General features: G+C 56.2%; 1 protein-coding gene across 2 annotated transcripts in view; it reads right to left on the reverse strand.

The window, feature by feature from the left end:
- Positions 1–273: 273 nt before the first annotated feature.
- CYTH1 (cytohesin 1) overlaps positions 274–15336 on the reverse strand; it is a 69491-nt gene continuing 54428 nt past the window's right edge. The window contains exons 3-13 of one of the 2 annotated variants that reach the window (XM_075562300.1): positions 12201–12265; positions 10280–10346; positions 9945–10063; positions 9540–9620; positions 8957–9069; positions 8167–8315; positions 7842–7953; positions 3863–3939; positions 3344–3415; positions 2428–2582; positions 274–1606 (exon numbers count right to left, since the gene is read on the reverse strand). In XM_075562300.1, the coding sequence (XP_075418415.1) occupies positions 1264–1606; positions 2428–2582; positions 3344–3415; positions 3863–3939; positions 7842–7953; positions 8167–8315; positions 8957–9069; positions 9540–9620; positions 9945–10063; positions 10280–10346; positions 12201–12265 (1353 nt within the window). In that variant the 3' untranslated portion in view covers positions 274–1263. Of the gene's footprint in view, positions 1612–2427; positions 2583–3343; positions 3416–3862; positions 3940–7841; positions 7954–8166; positions 8316–8956; positions 9070–9539; positions 9621–9944; positions 10064–10279; positions 10347–12200; positions 12266–15336 lie in introns of both variants that reach the window. The other variant, XM_075562301.1, reaches the window with a different exon arrangement.

A 15336-nucleotide genomic window follows, 5' to 3' on the forward strand; every position in this document is an offset into this window, starting at 1 on the left:
AACTGCCCCCTCGGGGCCCCAAAAGCTATCATCTCTTTGGGAGCAGGCAGTCTTTGTGCTGAGGAGGGCAGTGGGACTGAACCCCTGACCTTCAGTTAGAGAGGGTGAGTGACTGTCTCCCCTGAAAGGAGGCGGGGAGTTCTCTCCATTCTCTTCTGCACGGCTGCTGGCCCGTGGGATGCGGTTCAGAGCGCTGTGCCCGCCCTCCAGCCTCGCCCTCCCAGAGCCCTTTGCCCCGCAGGAAAGCCGGCCTCGGACACAGAGGGGGGCACGGGCAGGTGGAGTTTATTCGCTGCAGTTCCTTGGTGCTAGTTTACAAGGCAAAACAAACAAAACAAATAAAATAACAATTATATTCTTCTTAAGAACCCTGTCAACAGTTTTCAGTCATGTCTTTATATTTTATATTTTGACAAAACTTTGTTTTTTAAACAAATACAAAATAATCTAGGAGGAGAAAAGCTATACAGAGATATGTACACGCTGATAAACAGACTAATACTGACCCAGCTGCTGCCCAGCCTGTCCTGGGAGCCAGTGTGGTGGGCGGGGCCCCAGGGCGGGACCACTTGGGGGGCTCCGACCCCAGCCACTGGCTGGCACCACCCAGTCTCCTGCCGGGGTTTTCCAGGCTGCAGGCGCAGCCACCACTGGGTGGGTCCAGCTGTACCGCCTCCTACAAGGGCTCCCGCCTGAAGGCGGTGCCCAGAGTGCAGCAGGCGCCTGTGGGCAGAGGGGCAGACTGCCGGTTTCGAGGGGCCTCTGTGTCCCCCTCTGCTGAGGCGGTGACCAAGGGGGCCGCTGAGCGGCAGGGGTCTCCCTGAGAGTCCCTGAGAGAACGGCAGGGCCGGGCACGCACCCCACCCCCAAGCTGTTGTCAGCAGGAGAGGCGGGCGTCCGGGCAGCAGGACAGGCTGGGCCCTAAGGCGGTCTGGTGAGAGCCACCCTCCTCTACAACGAGGACAGGTGGGCAACAGTCGGGCGTCCCGAAGCCCTGCGGGGCCCCTGGGTCTGGGCTGCAGGGGTTTCGTTCAGGGCAGAACGCTGACTTTGTGGCATGGAGCCCACCCAGAACTTGCATTTGGAGGTGAGCCCCTCCCCTCTCGGGGCTCCACAGGCCACCTGCACCGAGTCCCGAGGGTCCTGACCACAGAGGCCACACCCTTTCCTTCACCCTGTGCCCAGATGGGCAGCACCAGGTCTGGCCACCCTGCCATCAGCTGCTGCCCAGACAGCGCTCTGCTCTCTCTGTTCCTGGGAGATCTATCTGTATGGCATGTGGCTTCGCTTCCATCCCACCCTCGGGCGCGTGGCAGCCGGGTGGGAGTCGGGCGGGGGCGGAGGCGTCTTCACAGAAAACAGGAGTGGTGCAGGCGCGGTGACCAACACTGCTGTCAGACTGCACGGCGGGGGCGGAGGGGCATCAGGGGCAGCCGTCTCCACTTCATGAAGGAGCAAAAGCTGAAGCCAGTCTGAGAGCTTTGGCAGTGCCAGGGGGCAGTGCCAGGGGGGACACGGTGCCCGCGGGTTGCTCAGTGTCTCTTTGTGGAAGATACCTTCTTCTTGCGTGCCGCCAACATCTCGTAAAAGGGGTCCCTGCTGATGGCTGCTCTGCACACAAATGGGGGGAGAGGGAGCTGAAGTGCAGTGGGGGAGCTGGGCCCTCAGAGAGGCATGGGAAACAGAGATGTGGGGTGCATGAGATGCAGAGATGTGGGAGTGCTCAGTGTGGCATGTGGGAGTGCTCAGAGCAGAGTGATGTGGGGGGCAGTCAAGACATGGTCAACTGCAGGTCCCAGCAGCACCTGGTGGCCCCACAGCCAGGTCATGGTGACATGCTTTCTGAGACAGAGGGTCAGGGCACACACAGCTGCCTGCACTCAGGCAGGCTCCGAGTCCAGCAGACACACTTAGGCCTTAGTGCTCTCCCTCTAGCCATGCGGTCACGGGGCTCCAGAAGCCCCTCGTGCACCAGTGCCAGTGCGGCTGGAGCCAACCTCAGTGACCAGGACTGGCAGTCCCTGCTTGGAGTTGCCAGTCAGGTGAGGGCGGGGTGAGCACATGGCTGCTGCAGCCACCAGGGTTACTCTGTGCAGAGGAGGGGGTTAGGGTGGAGGGTCTCTAGCTGACTGGGCCTATTTCCACAGCACCAGGGCTCCTGAGCGGGCTGACCCTGGACAGGGGCTCGCAGGGAACATCTAACGGGGAGGAGACATGGGCCCACGGACAGCCGTCCCAGCGCAGGGCTGTCTCCCTAGAACAAGCCATGATTCCTCAGTGAGAAAAGACAGCCAGTGCCCGCTCTGTGAGGAGCACCTGGGATGGGAGCCCCACAGAGCCCCACAGGGGGCACAGCCAAACGTTACCCAGGGCTTGCAGTTCCGTGGCCCATGGAGGGGTGGGGCGGGGCCCAGGTGGGGCACCTACTTGATGCACTTGATCCACTCGTCCTTCTCCTCAGGGGCAGGGGCGGAGATGCGGTACACCGTGTGGTTGCCCTCCACCACGCGCCCGTCCGCCTCTGTCTTGCAGGCCTTGATCACCTGGTCCTTGTTGTCCGGGATATACAGCTCAAAGCAGTTCTGAGAGTCAAGGGGGGCACGGTTGAGGCTTCCGAGGAAGCTGCGACCAGGCACTACCTTCCCCGAGCCCATCCTATCTGCCACACACTGGAACCACCGGCCCCTGTCTAGGGTCCACACACCAGGACCACGGGCCTCTGTTCTAATCTCCACAAACTGACAGCCAAGCCACCAAGGTCCGCATCCCAAAGCAGGAAGATATCTATCTATTCAGAGCCTGGGTCCTGGAACAAGTGCCCAGGCCCAAGCGTGTGCTGCTGCTACCACGTGAGGTGGGAGGCCGATGCCTCCACACAGCCAGTGAGCGATGGTGGCCAAGCAAGGAGAAGCCGCAGTACCCTGCACAGAGCAGGCAAGCCAGTCCCTGAGTGAGGAGAAACAGTACTTGATACGGTGGCCTTTGCTGAGGGAGGAGAAAGGCCACTGACGTCTCGTGCAGGTAAGCGAGCTCACTGAGTGCAGTGCGGGGACCCCATCAGTGCCTCACGCAAGCGGGAGAGTGATGCTCGTTCGCTAATTGAGGACACAGGACCCTCCATGAGAGTCAGTGAGCGACAGGCACTATATGTGCAAGGGCACGGTCAGTCCTCACACAATACAGCAGACAGGCAAAACACACGCTCCTGAGGCACACCCTCGCTGCACAGGACAGGACAAACGGGAAGTCCTAGCAGTCCTTTGCCTGGCGAAGTGTTTGCCAAGCGTATGCGTCCTCAGAGTACTGCTGGGCCCGTCACTTTCTCCGGACAATGAGTACTCACTGGCTTTTTGGAGTCCTCTACCTCCCGGATGCTCAGGTTCTCCAACGGGATGATCCCCCGGGGCTCCTTATCCTGCAGACAGGAGAGAAGAGAGGGGGGCTGTCAGTTCCTGACTTCTCCCAGAAAGGACCTGTTCCTCCCCAGAATGCCCGAGCTTGCTCTGGGCCGGCAGTCTGTGGGCTGAGCTTCCTAGGACGCTCCCCTGCGCTATGGAGGTGGTTTGGGAACCCAGGCCCTGTCTTCCCATGCCGTGCAGGCAAAGGATCCCATGTCACACACAGCACGGCCCTGCACTCATGGAGTCAAAGACTCTGGGGGCCACCTCGGCCTCCCCCTTGACTGTCTGAGGCTGTGCCCTTCACCCTCCCTGCCCTCCAGACACCCTTCTCTGGGAGAGGGAGGACAGGTTCCACTTACCGATCAATAAACAAAACACTCTCCCATCTATCCCTCCTTCCTTTGTCCCCTCCTCCCCCAACGGCCAGTTCCGAGGCCGAGCCCTCACCCTGCAGGGCTCACCGTGGTGTACTCGAAGTAGTACAGGCAGTTGTCTGTCAGGATGAACCAGCGCCGCTTCCAGGTCCTCACCCGGCCCCCTGCAGAGCAAGAGGAGCAGTCACCAGGGTGCCACCACACAGCACCCATGTGAGTGGGGGCAGGGCCATGGCGGACGACAGGGTGCGAGACACAGAGCTGAGGCAGAAGCGTCTTTATGGATGAGCGGAGCAAGCAGTCTATGACACTGGGGGATGGAGCCAGAGTGCAGGGCAGGGCCCCAGGGGTGCTAATGGCCCACCATGTGAACAAATGGCAGCAGGAAGCCTGACTGTGTGGTGGCCAGTGGCAGAGGGGGCGGGGTGGTGGGAAGGGAGAGACAGGCAAGGGCCGGCCCAATCCCTTTCTGGCAAATCCCGTCTTCCTGGAGCCTGGCCCTCACCCTCCTGAGACCCTGCCCACAGCCTCCCTGCGGCATCAGGGTGAAATCTCTCACTGACCTTTCAACGGCCTGAGAGCAGAGCACCCACTCCCCCACCCCAAGTGCTGGAGGAGGACCTCAGCCAGGGAGGCCTCAGAAACTCAGACAACTCAACAAGGGGCCTGGCAGCCCTGGGCAGACCCCGCCTGTGTTTTTCAACAGAAATGGTGGGGCCCGAGGCAGGAGCACAGGGCCGGACAGGAGCCTCACCTGAGCCACCCAGGTCCTCCCAGAGAAGGGACCCTGTATGCACACGTGCCTAGTCTGCCGTCGGGTTTGTGTGCCGGAGTGAGTCTCTTGGCCCTGGCCATGGCGTCTCCTGCAGCCCCGGATGCCCAAGTGGAGCCCAGGTGAGGTGAACCCTCACCCCCAAGGGCATGGCTTTGCGAGGAGAGGGTGGCCAGGTCTCAGTGACACCAGCCCCATTGTCATAAGCAGCTCAACAGGGTGGGAGTGGGGGGTTTCCAGGGCATGCCCATGTGCTCACACCAGAGGGACCTACATGGCAGGGCTGTGGGGCACTAGGGGATGGGGGTGGGGCGGAGGATGCTCAGCTCTAGGGAGGAAGTCTGAGCCACAGCTGTCCAGGTCAGGCTAGGGTAGGTCTGCATAAGCAAGCCTTTGCCTAGCCCACCCTATACCAGACCAGCTCCAAAGCACAGGAAGCTCCTCCACCCTCATGATTCTGACTTCTGTGTGACACCCCCCACCATCACCAATCGGGCGGTGTGCTGAGGCAGGGACTGCCCCCTCCCTGCCAGAGAGCTGGATGGACGTGGGTTTGCTGTTTCCTGGGCTCAGCACACATGGAGACACCAACTGACGCTTGTCCCCATGCACCTCCATCGCAGGCTACCCCACCCCCACCCCTGGTTGAGGGGCCCAAGAGAGAGCAGAGCTGAGGGTTCCTCTAAGGACAAAGGTGGCTGTCCCTGGCCCTCGGCCGAGGGAACCCTGCAGGTGGAAGTAGACAGACACGAGCAAGCAGACAGAGCAATGCGCACCTGCACAGTCCCTGTGGAAGGCTCAGCCACTGGCTGCCCCATGCCCACCCCCAGTCTAGGGCGAGCCCCCATGACACCCTGACCGATAGTGGGGCTCAGGGTGGGACCCCAGCAGGCCTGAACCTGCTTCCTGACAGAGGGCAAATGGTGCACTGTGCCCACAGAGCGAAGGGCCTGTGTAGCTCTTGCGGTGACTCCCCGGGAAAGAGGAGCCCAGACTGAACCTGAACAGAGACTGCAGAGTGAAAGCACCCCACCCCCGCCAGGATGCCCCGGAGCTGAGGAGACCCCTGGCCCACCGGCTGCGGAAGCCTCGCCTGGGCCCTGGGCCTTCATCTCCATCTGCTTTGTGCGCGTGGTCTGTTAGAAGCAAGCAAGTGGCCCTGGGAAATCGCAGGGTCCTCCCCGCCCCTTCTTCCTGGCTGGACTCCACATGCGGAGCACAGATGTTCCTGGGATCCGACCAAGATGCCGCGCCCTGGCCAGGGTCCCTGCAGATGTGCTCTTGCCCCTCAGTAGCCCCGTGTGACTGCACACCCTCCCACTGCCCTAAGCGCCCTCACCCCCACCCCCTAAAGCCTGCCTACCGGACAACGAGAGGCTAGCCTGCAGGATGAGCCAGGGAAACAGCTCGAGCCCAACCCGGCCGGTTCCCTAGGGACTGTACAATAAGTTAGAAGCAGCAGTAACACTACCACCAGCAATTTAAAAATCAGAACAGAACAGAACAGAAAGAACACAAAATAACCGGGACAACAGACTCAGAAAGGCTGCGGCGAGTACGGGGCCTGGGCAGAGCGGCGGGCGGGGCCCGGGGTTACATACCTCCTGGAGTTTGGGGCAAGGAAAGGAGAGCCCAAATCATGGAAACATACAAATGAGGGAGAAAAGAAAATTAAAACAAACGAATTCACTCAGCTCCTTCATCGCGCGGTGCACACCTCAGTCACCCGCACGCCTGCTTCAGCAATGCCGACAGCCAGAAATGAAACCCGGGAACCATGGAGCGGCCGCAGGGGCCACACCTGCTGGGTCTGGGTCAGGGCTGGGACCCCACGATTCTACGCACCCCGCTCACACAGCCAATGGTGACTGCTATGTCCCTAGTCACTGACGGGGCGGGATTGTCTCTTGAAAGTGTGTGTGAGGACTCACAGACACACCAGCCTGGCCCATGAACCAGGCACACATGGATCTACACAGGACAGACTCTCGGGGACAGGCGCGCACACACAGACATGTTCACACTAGGGAAGGTGGAGGTGCTCACTCGGAGGGGGCTGAGAAGAAGGGCTATGAGGACCGCACCACGTCCTTGGGCCCAGGTGGAGCTACAGTCCAGGCTGTCCCTGGTGCAGGCTCAGGGCCATCTTTGGAGCGTCGGGCACTTGGGGAACGTGCCAGTGTCTCCTTCAGGGGCTAGTTGCTTGATAGTGTGGAGGCAGAACCTTGGGGATCAGTCAGTGTAGAACTGTCCCTTCAAAGGTTCCTCTGGCTTAGAAGTCTAAGGCTAGCCAGTCCCAGCGACATGCATAACCCTGGCCCGTGAGGGGAACCAGGGAGAAGGCATCCGTTAAGTCGCTGTGTGTGGACACTGGGAGGGGGTGGCTGCATCTGAACCAGGAAGAACATCAAACTCTGTCTCTGATTCCCAGGTGCCAGGGCCGGCAGGCTGTGCAGCTCCCCTCCTGGACGCCTCACTGAGTCCAGAGAGGAGGGGAGGGCCTTGGTGGGGACCCACTCATTTTCAAAGCCAGGGCAGAAGAAAACAAAGGGACCTCTTAAAACACAAACAAGTGAATGAATGCAAAAGTAAGTAAAATAAGCCCACTGCCATTGAGTCAATTCCGACTCACACGACCCTGCACAGACAGGATTTCTGAGCTTGCACATCCTTAGAGGAGAAGACAGCCTTATCTTTCTCCTGCACAGCAGCTGGCAGGTTTGAACCACCGACCTTGTGGTTAGTGGTCAAGAACCCACTCAGAGCTGTGGATTTATTGGCGTCCTTCCACAGTGACCGGCTCCCAGGATACAGAGGGAAAGGGCCTCTGGGTGAGCGGTCGGCGCCATGGAGGGCCTGGGCCCGGAAGGAGGGAGAGGAAGGTGCCGTGGGGGGAGGGGGAGCTGCAGCCCGGCTCTAGCTTGCCATGCACGCTGCCTGGGGAGGGTGCGGTGGTGAGAATGCACAGGGTGGGGGTGGGAATGGACAGATGGACACAGCTGTCACTGTCCCGAGGCAGAAGGGCGGGGAGACGGACTTGGGCCAGGTTCAAGGGGATCTCCACATGACACCTTGTCAACGGACTTACAAGTGGAAACATGAACGTGGACGGTCAAGGACAGCATGTCCCCAGATGTGCCGCAGAAACACGCCCGCATAGCCTGACCCGGGGCACCTCTTCTGGAGATCTTTGTTCTGCAGAAACCCCCCACCTCTGCCCCCGCAGCCCAACCCCCCCTCCACCTCCCGGCCCCAGTCCCCACTGTGGAGCCCTAGCCCAGGGGCATCACTCACCGAGTTTCAACAGCCAGCCTTCACGGTCAGGGTTGAAGAAGGTGTGGGTGAGGTCATTGCCATCGTCTTCAGGGATCTTAAAGGGCTCGTTCTTTATGCTCTCATACAGGTTCTGGGGGAAAGAGGGCGGGGGATCTGATTGCAGACACATCTCTTCTCACCCTGGCTCACAATCGGACAATGGGAGGGCACAGCAGTTTCGGATTCAGCGTGAGTCCAGCTTTGACGGACGGTGTCTGAGCCTGCCTGGGAGTTTCCCAGTGAATGCACAGGAGGAGCACCCCACCTCCTGCTGGCAGCCCCGGCCCAAGGCAGCGCGGCTCACCCGTAGGAGCTCCTCGGGCAGGTCACCGCCGTCATTGATGCCCCGGTTCATGGCTATGAACCGCTCCACGGTGGGCTTGTCCTTGACGTTGGGGTTGTGCAGGCTGGTGTTGAGCATGATGATGGCGAAGGAGAGGACGTAGCAGGTGTCTGAAGACGAGAGAGGAGGCTCGTGCAAGGCAGGGGCCAGGGGCACACCCTGGGCGGAGGAGCACATGCTGTCGGTGCACACCAGCCTCTTTGGAAGAATGTCCGACGCTGCCAGCAGAATGGCGTTGGGGGAGAGCACACAGGGAGCGCCACAGCCCGTCTCTACACAAACCTCGCACGGTCTGAGGGTTTTGCCAGCACGCAAGCCCTCGCACCCGTCCTCTGCTCTACGTGTCTGCTCGTTAGGCACGTGGGCTCGTCACAAGAGAAACACTGTGGTCAGGTCGAAGGAGCACAGTCAGTAAAACCCGGATGTCTGACACCCTGGGAGAGCCGGCAGCCTGCCTAATGAGAAAATGAGCCTCCCTCCAGGGTGGCCTTCCTCACAGACATGCCCGCCAGTATCTTCCTCACCCAGTGGTACCCCATGGACCCCAGACACACACTGCAGCAAAGTGAACACCCTAACAGGCCGACAGCGTGGACTTCCACTGACCACCATTTGCTTTTGCCACCAAAGATTTTTTCCCCTAATAAACATGATTCGTAACAGTTGCTGTCCATTTAGCTCATGATTCATAGGTGCCGCAATGGATATTTCTGGTCTCTCCGGTTGGGCTTTCCGGCAGCGGCCCGGTTACCTGTGGACTGGAAGACTCCGGGGTTGCACTGGCAGTAGCGCTGGGCAAAGGCCTCCATCATGCGATCGATCTTCTGCGCCTCCCCTGGCAGCCGGAAGCTCCACAGGAACTGCCTATGCGGAAGACATGTGTGCTATGGCCTTGGAAGTGGGTGTGCAACTTCTAGTCGTGTAGCGTCACACCTGCAGGAGGGGGAGGGGGCCTGCCGGGCTGCCGTCTTCTGTTGTGTTCAGAACAGACCCCCCCCCTTCCCAGCCTCAGCACTCTTCTCGAAACAAAGGCCGAGTGGATGTGAAGGGGGTTTCCAAACGGGAAGTAATCATCGACTCCCAAGGAGACCCCAAGAAGCATTTGCATGGATTCGGACTTCCGGGCCAATGAATCATCATTCATTCCCTCTCATCAGCCCACCACTGTCAGCCATGGCCCACTAGACTACAGGTTTTCAAGAAACCTCAAGATTCTAGAAATAACTCCCAAAGACACGATGGCAACAAAGTGTCGTTGTGCCTGGGAGTGACCACTCATGTCATGCAGCACCCGTCTCCCACACCTCCCCGGTGCCTCTCAGGCGGCTACTTACCGTAAGGCCTGGACAAGGTTCAGGTCCGTGAACTCGTGCAGCCCCACGAAGGCGTGAAGCACCTGGATGTTGAACTCATCCCTATTGAGAGAAGCCAGAAGCCGGGGTCAGAGGCCATACCCAGACCCTGAGAGGCACCCATCCCCTGTTCAGTCCTGTCTCCAAACTCTGAGGTCCAGGTCCAGTGGGCTCGGCAAGGCTGACCACTGAGTCACCTATTGACCAGTCACACACCACAGAAGAAACCCATCTGAGTTTATGACCTGAACAAACGGGCCGCTGTGGGGCCCCTGCCTCTAACCACTAAAATTCTCCCTAAGAGAGCTCCCCTCCACGCCATCTTGGGCTCATCTGGAGGGGGGTTGGGTAGGGGCTGTCTGTTTCTGCAGGTCCTGGCGGCCTCACCTCTCCCCCAGGTAGTCACCGATGGCCGTCTTATTGAGCCCCTCGCCTTTACACAGGAACTGGGCAATGTCCTCACAGGTGTTCTTTAGCAGGTCGTTCTCCATCAGGAACTGGATCCCCTGGGGGCGGCACCAGAGACCCATGATGCCCAGGAGCAGCACTGGGGGCGGGGGTGAACAGGTCGCCAGGGCTGCTCCAGGTCAGGGGGTTGCTGTTGAGGAGCCTGGGCGTACAGCTCGACAGGACACGGCCTTTGTGTAACACGACGGCTGTGTCCGCCGCTGAGCTCCCAGTGCTCTCGGGGCGCCATGAAAACACACTGCTCATTCCCATACCTTTTTGGGGTCCATGTTGAATTTCTTCCTGCCCATGGCTACCTGTTTGTTCCTCTGCATGTTTTTCCTGCAAAACAACCAACAGAGCCATCTTGGTTCTCCAGGAGAAGGAAGTACTGAGAGACCAACGCCACCCCCACTTGCCTCCCAGGACTTGGCAGGACTGGGGTGGCTCTGCCCTGTGAAGCGAGGGGCAGCTGCCTCACACCAGGTCAGTGGTTTTCTTTTGTAAATGATAGTGAAAACAAGCAGACCATGTAAGGTGTAACTGACACACCATAATATACCCATTTTAATGCCCATGAGAATGATTTTGATGATGATTTTAATAATCCCATGTGGGAACGATTTCCTTCCCGAGTAAAATTCCTCACCATTGTCTACAGTTAATCTCCATCCTAATATCCTGCTCAGCCAACCATGACCTCCTATCTGGTCCCGGGCACCACAGAATCAAGCACATCTAGACACACCCCAGCACACAGTGGGGCTGTAGGCCTGTCTTCTGTCACTGCATGGCAGTGCGTGTGCCACCCAGGGGTGGGCCTGGCGGTGCAGTGGCTCTCATACATGCACACACTCCCGGAGCTTACAGAGCCACAGGATGTTCCCCTTCCCCCCACCCCCGCTCAGCACCAGACTATGCAGGTGGGGTGCCCCTTCCTGTGCAGTGTGTTTCCTAGGTGACCTGTGTGTTCCAATTTTCTGCCTTTATTTTCAGTGGGGTTGTCCTTGTATGTAAGGTCCTATGAGCTCTTTACACACCCAGGCACAAGCCCATCTTCAGGTACATGGGGTGGAAACACTTGCTCCTTATCTGTGGCCTCCCTCCATGCCCTTGTAACAGTATCTCACACTTTGATGGGACCCCGATGGGGCAGGGATTTTTTTAAAGGGGCAAGAGGGCAAGCTATCATGCAGGCTAATGAGAGAGACTCAGTGATGTGCTGCTACTTTCCATAGGGGCTGACACCAGCCCCCTGAAGTCAAGTGCCCCCACCCACCCGAGTTCAAAATCACAAAATCCAACAGGCTCGTGAGCCAGCCGGGGAGCCTCGGGCTTAGGAAAACAGACACCCGTGAACTGCACACGGCCTGATGGCTGCATTAAACAGTTAGAGAATGGTCTGGAGCCCCCATTCAAAACCAGACACTTAGTCACTACTGTCTCATGTCGCCCAGACTCCTGTCCTCACTGTGCATCTCCGTCTCCCCTGCAATCCTGCCCCTGTGCCTCTGAGGCACAGACAAGCATCCAACTCTGCAGACAACACTGGACACGAGCCGCTGCAGAGGGCTTTCACAATCGCTTGGGGAGGGTTGACCTGACACACAGAAAGCCACAGCGGGCACCACAGGGTCAAGCAGAGGTTCTCTGGGTCCCAGGGGTGTCTGGCAGCTCATGTACCAGTGGCCGGGGGCTGGCAGTATGGTGTGTGTGCTGTATAAGAGCTTAAATTCAGAACACCCAGTTCCCAAAGGAACAGCTCCAAGTAGGTAGTGACAGCTCCAAGTCCATTTGCAGAGTCCCCACACAGATCACTGCTCACTAACCAACGATGTGGCTCATCTTGGCAGAATGCCTTGGAGGGTGAATTACCTCTGTCCCTCTCCAGTCAGCCACGAGAGGGGCAGTCTGTCTTTTATTGGCTTGGCTGGCCATGTCACTGTAATGGAGACTGTTCAGGGGTCACAGTCATGAGGCATGCTTCTGTGTGTTTCCTTTGCTCTTCGACACCTTTTATAAAGCTTTGTATCTCAATGAACCTTTGGATGCCATTCTGACCTTGTGCCAATGGCCTTCTCCATCAGGATGATGTGTCCATGCCTTTAGTGTTGTCTGTCTTTTTAAGTCTTAATAAACATTAGGGCACCGAGAAGCCACCGCCCCTGAGGCTGGCTAGCAGCTGGGCAGACTCACCTTTCTTCCGTGGACCCGAGGTTCTCGATTTCATTCGCTACTTCTGCTATCTCATCCTTCAGCCTCTACAAAGGAAAGAGCCCAGAGTTAATGGAAGGAGGCAGCACTTGGGAAACCACAGGAGGGCATCTTCTTCATGCCCCCACCCCAACAAAAATACAACACATCATACAAATGCAATCAGACAGCCAATGTAACCTGAAACAATGATGAGCTCCTTGCCAGGATAGCATTTGTTGTTGACAGGTGCCACCAATCAATGGGTATCACCCCTGTGCAGGGCAGAAGGAAACACTGAACGTCCTGCATCATCCTTAAAACTGTTTCTATGTTTGAGCACATTGCTGCGGCCCTCCTTGAGGGCCTTCCTCTTTGTCACTGCCCGTCCACTTGACCAAGCATGATGTCCTCCTCCAGGGACTGGTCTCTCCTGACCACATGTCCAAAGCAGGTAAGATCAAATCTTGCTATCCTTGCTGCCAAAGAGCAGTCTGGCTGTACTTCTCCCGAGACAGATTAGTTTCTCCTTCCAGCAGCCTGGGATACTTTCAACAGTCTTCTCCAGCACCTTTCAAATGCATGGTTTCTTCTTCGCTCTTCCTCATTCGGTGTCTCACTTCCACACGCACGAGACAATGGAAGATAGCATGGCTTGGGTCAGACACACCTTAGTCCTCAGTGACATGCCTGCTTTTCAATAGTCTTAAAAAGCTCTCATGCAGCAGATTTACCTAATGCAACACATCTTTTGATCTCTTGACTGCTGCTTCCAAAGCATTGACTGTGGAGCCAAATCATTACAAGACAAAATCATTGTCAAAGGAAATAGAGGAAAGAGGTGGGAGGCAAAGGGCATTTATAGAGGTCTAGAGAAAGACATATACATATGCATATTTATATGAGGATGGGGAAATAGATCTATGTGCATATATTTCTAGGTTTAGTATTAAGGTGGCGGAAGGACATTGGGCCTCCACTCAAGTACTCCCTCAATGCAAGAATACTTTCTTCTATTAAATCGGCATTCTATGATATGCTCACCTTCCCGACACAACCGCTGAAGACAAAGCGGGTGAATAAGCAAATATGGTGAACAAAGCTGATAGTGCCCAGCTATCAAAAGAGATAGTGTCTGGGGTCTTAAAGGCTTTAAGGTAAACAAGTGGCCATCTAGCTCAGAAGCAACAAAGTCCACATAGGAAGAAGCACACCAGCCTGTGTGGTCACGAGGTGCCGAAGGGATCAGTTATCGGGCATCAAAGAACAAAAAAATCATATCATGGTGTGCTCACCTCCATGATAAGATTGCTGAAGACAAGTGGGTGCATAAGCAAATGTGGCAAAGAAAGCTGATGGTGCCGGCTATCAAAAGATAGTATCTGGGGTCTTAAAGGCTTGAAGAAAATAAGCGGCCATCTAGCTCAGAAGCAACGAAGTCCACATGGAAGAAGCACATCAGCCTGTGTGATCATGAGGTGTCGAAGGGATCAGGTATCAGGCATCATCAGAGCGAAAAATCTTATAGTGAATGAGGGGGGGCAGTGAAGGGTGGAGATCCAAAGCCCATTTGTCGGCCACTGGACATCCCTTACAGAAGGGTCTCAGGGAGAAGACAAGTCAGTCAGGGTGCGATGTAGCACTGATGAAAAATACAACTTTCCTCTAGTTCCTAAATGCTTCCTCTTCCCCCACTATCATGATCCCAGTTCTATCTTGCAAGTCTGGCTAGACCAGAGGATGTACACTAGTACAAATAGGAACTGGAAACCCAGGGAATCCAGGGCGGGTGATCCCTTCATGACCAGTGGTGTGAGTGGAGATACTGGGACGGTAGAGGGAGGGTGTGTTGGAAAGGGGGAACTGATTACATGGATCTACATGTGACCTCCTCTCTGGAGGACAGACAACAGAAAAGTGGGTGAAGGGAGACTTCGGACAGGGCAAGGTATAACAAAATAATAATTTATAAATTACCAAGGGTTCATAAGGGAGGAAGGGGAAAAAATGAGGACCTGATGCCAGGGGCTTAAGTGGAGAGCAAATGTTTTGACAATGATGAGGGCAATGAATGTACAAATGTGTTTTATACAATTGACATATGTATGGTTCGTGATAAGAGTTGTATGAGCCCCTAATAAAACAATTTAGATAGATAGATAGATAGATAGATAGATAGATAGATAGATAGATAGATAAAAGACAAAAATCACTGACAACTTCAACCTTTTCTCCATTTATCATGATGTTACCTGTTGGTCCAGGTGAGGATTGGTCTTCTTCCCAGTAAGGTGTAATCCATACTGAAGGTTCAAGCCTTGAGCTTCATCAGCAAGGAATTCAAGCCCTCCTCACTTTCAGCAAGCAAGGTCGTGTCATCTGTGTATCAGAGGTTGTTAATGAGCCTTCCTCCAATCCTGATGCCACATTCTTCTTCATGAAAACCAGCTTCTCTGATGATTTGCTCAGCACACAGATTGAACAAGTATGGTAAGAGGATATAACCCTGACACACACCTTTCCTGATTTTAACCTGTGCAGTGTGCCCTTGTTTGTACAACTGTCTCTTGGTCCGTGTACAAGTTCCTCAGGAGCACCATGAAGCGTTCTGGAATCCTCGTTCTTCTCGGGGTGACCCATGGTTAATCAGGGTCCACACATCGAGTGCCTGTGCAGAGTCAATGAAGCACAAGTAAACATCTCTGTGGTATCCTCGGCTCTCAGTCACGGTCTGTCTCACATCAGCAATGATGTCCCTTGTTCCACGTCCTCTTCTGAATCCAGGCTGGACCTCGGGCAGCTCCCCGTCAGTGGACCGCTGCCACCATCGTGGGTGATCGTCAGCCAGATTGTACGTGTGCGCGCTGTCCGTGAAACTGCTGTTGGTAGCTTGGGCATTCTGTTGGGTCACCTTTCTAATGGGCACAAATATAGATCTCCTTCAGTCAGCTGGCCAAGGAGCCATCTAAATTTCCTGGCACAGACGAGTGTTTGCAGTGCTTCATTGGCTTACTGAAACCCTTCCACCCCTGGAGCCTTATTTTCAGCTAAGGCTTTCAGTGCTGCTTGAACTTCTCCCTGCAGCACACTGGATCTAGCTCATATGCTACCTCCTGACATGGTGGGCTGTGGACTAGTT

This window comes from Tenrec ecaudatus, chromosome 10, assembly GCF_050624435.1.
Source record: "Tenrec ecaudatus isolate mTenEca1 chromosome 10, mTenEca1.hap1, whole genome shotgun sequence".
Taxonomy (NCBI): domain Eukaryota; kingdom Metazoa; phylum Chordata; class Mammalia; order Afrosoricida; family Tenrecidae; genus Tenrec; species Tenrec ecaudatus.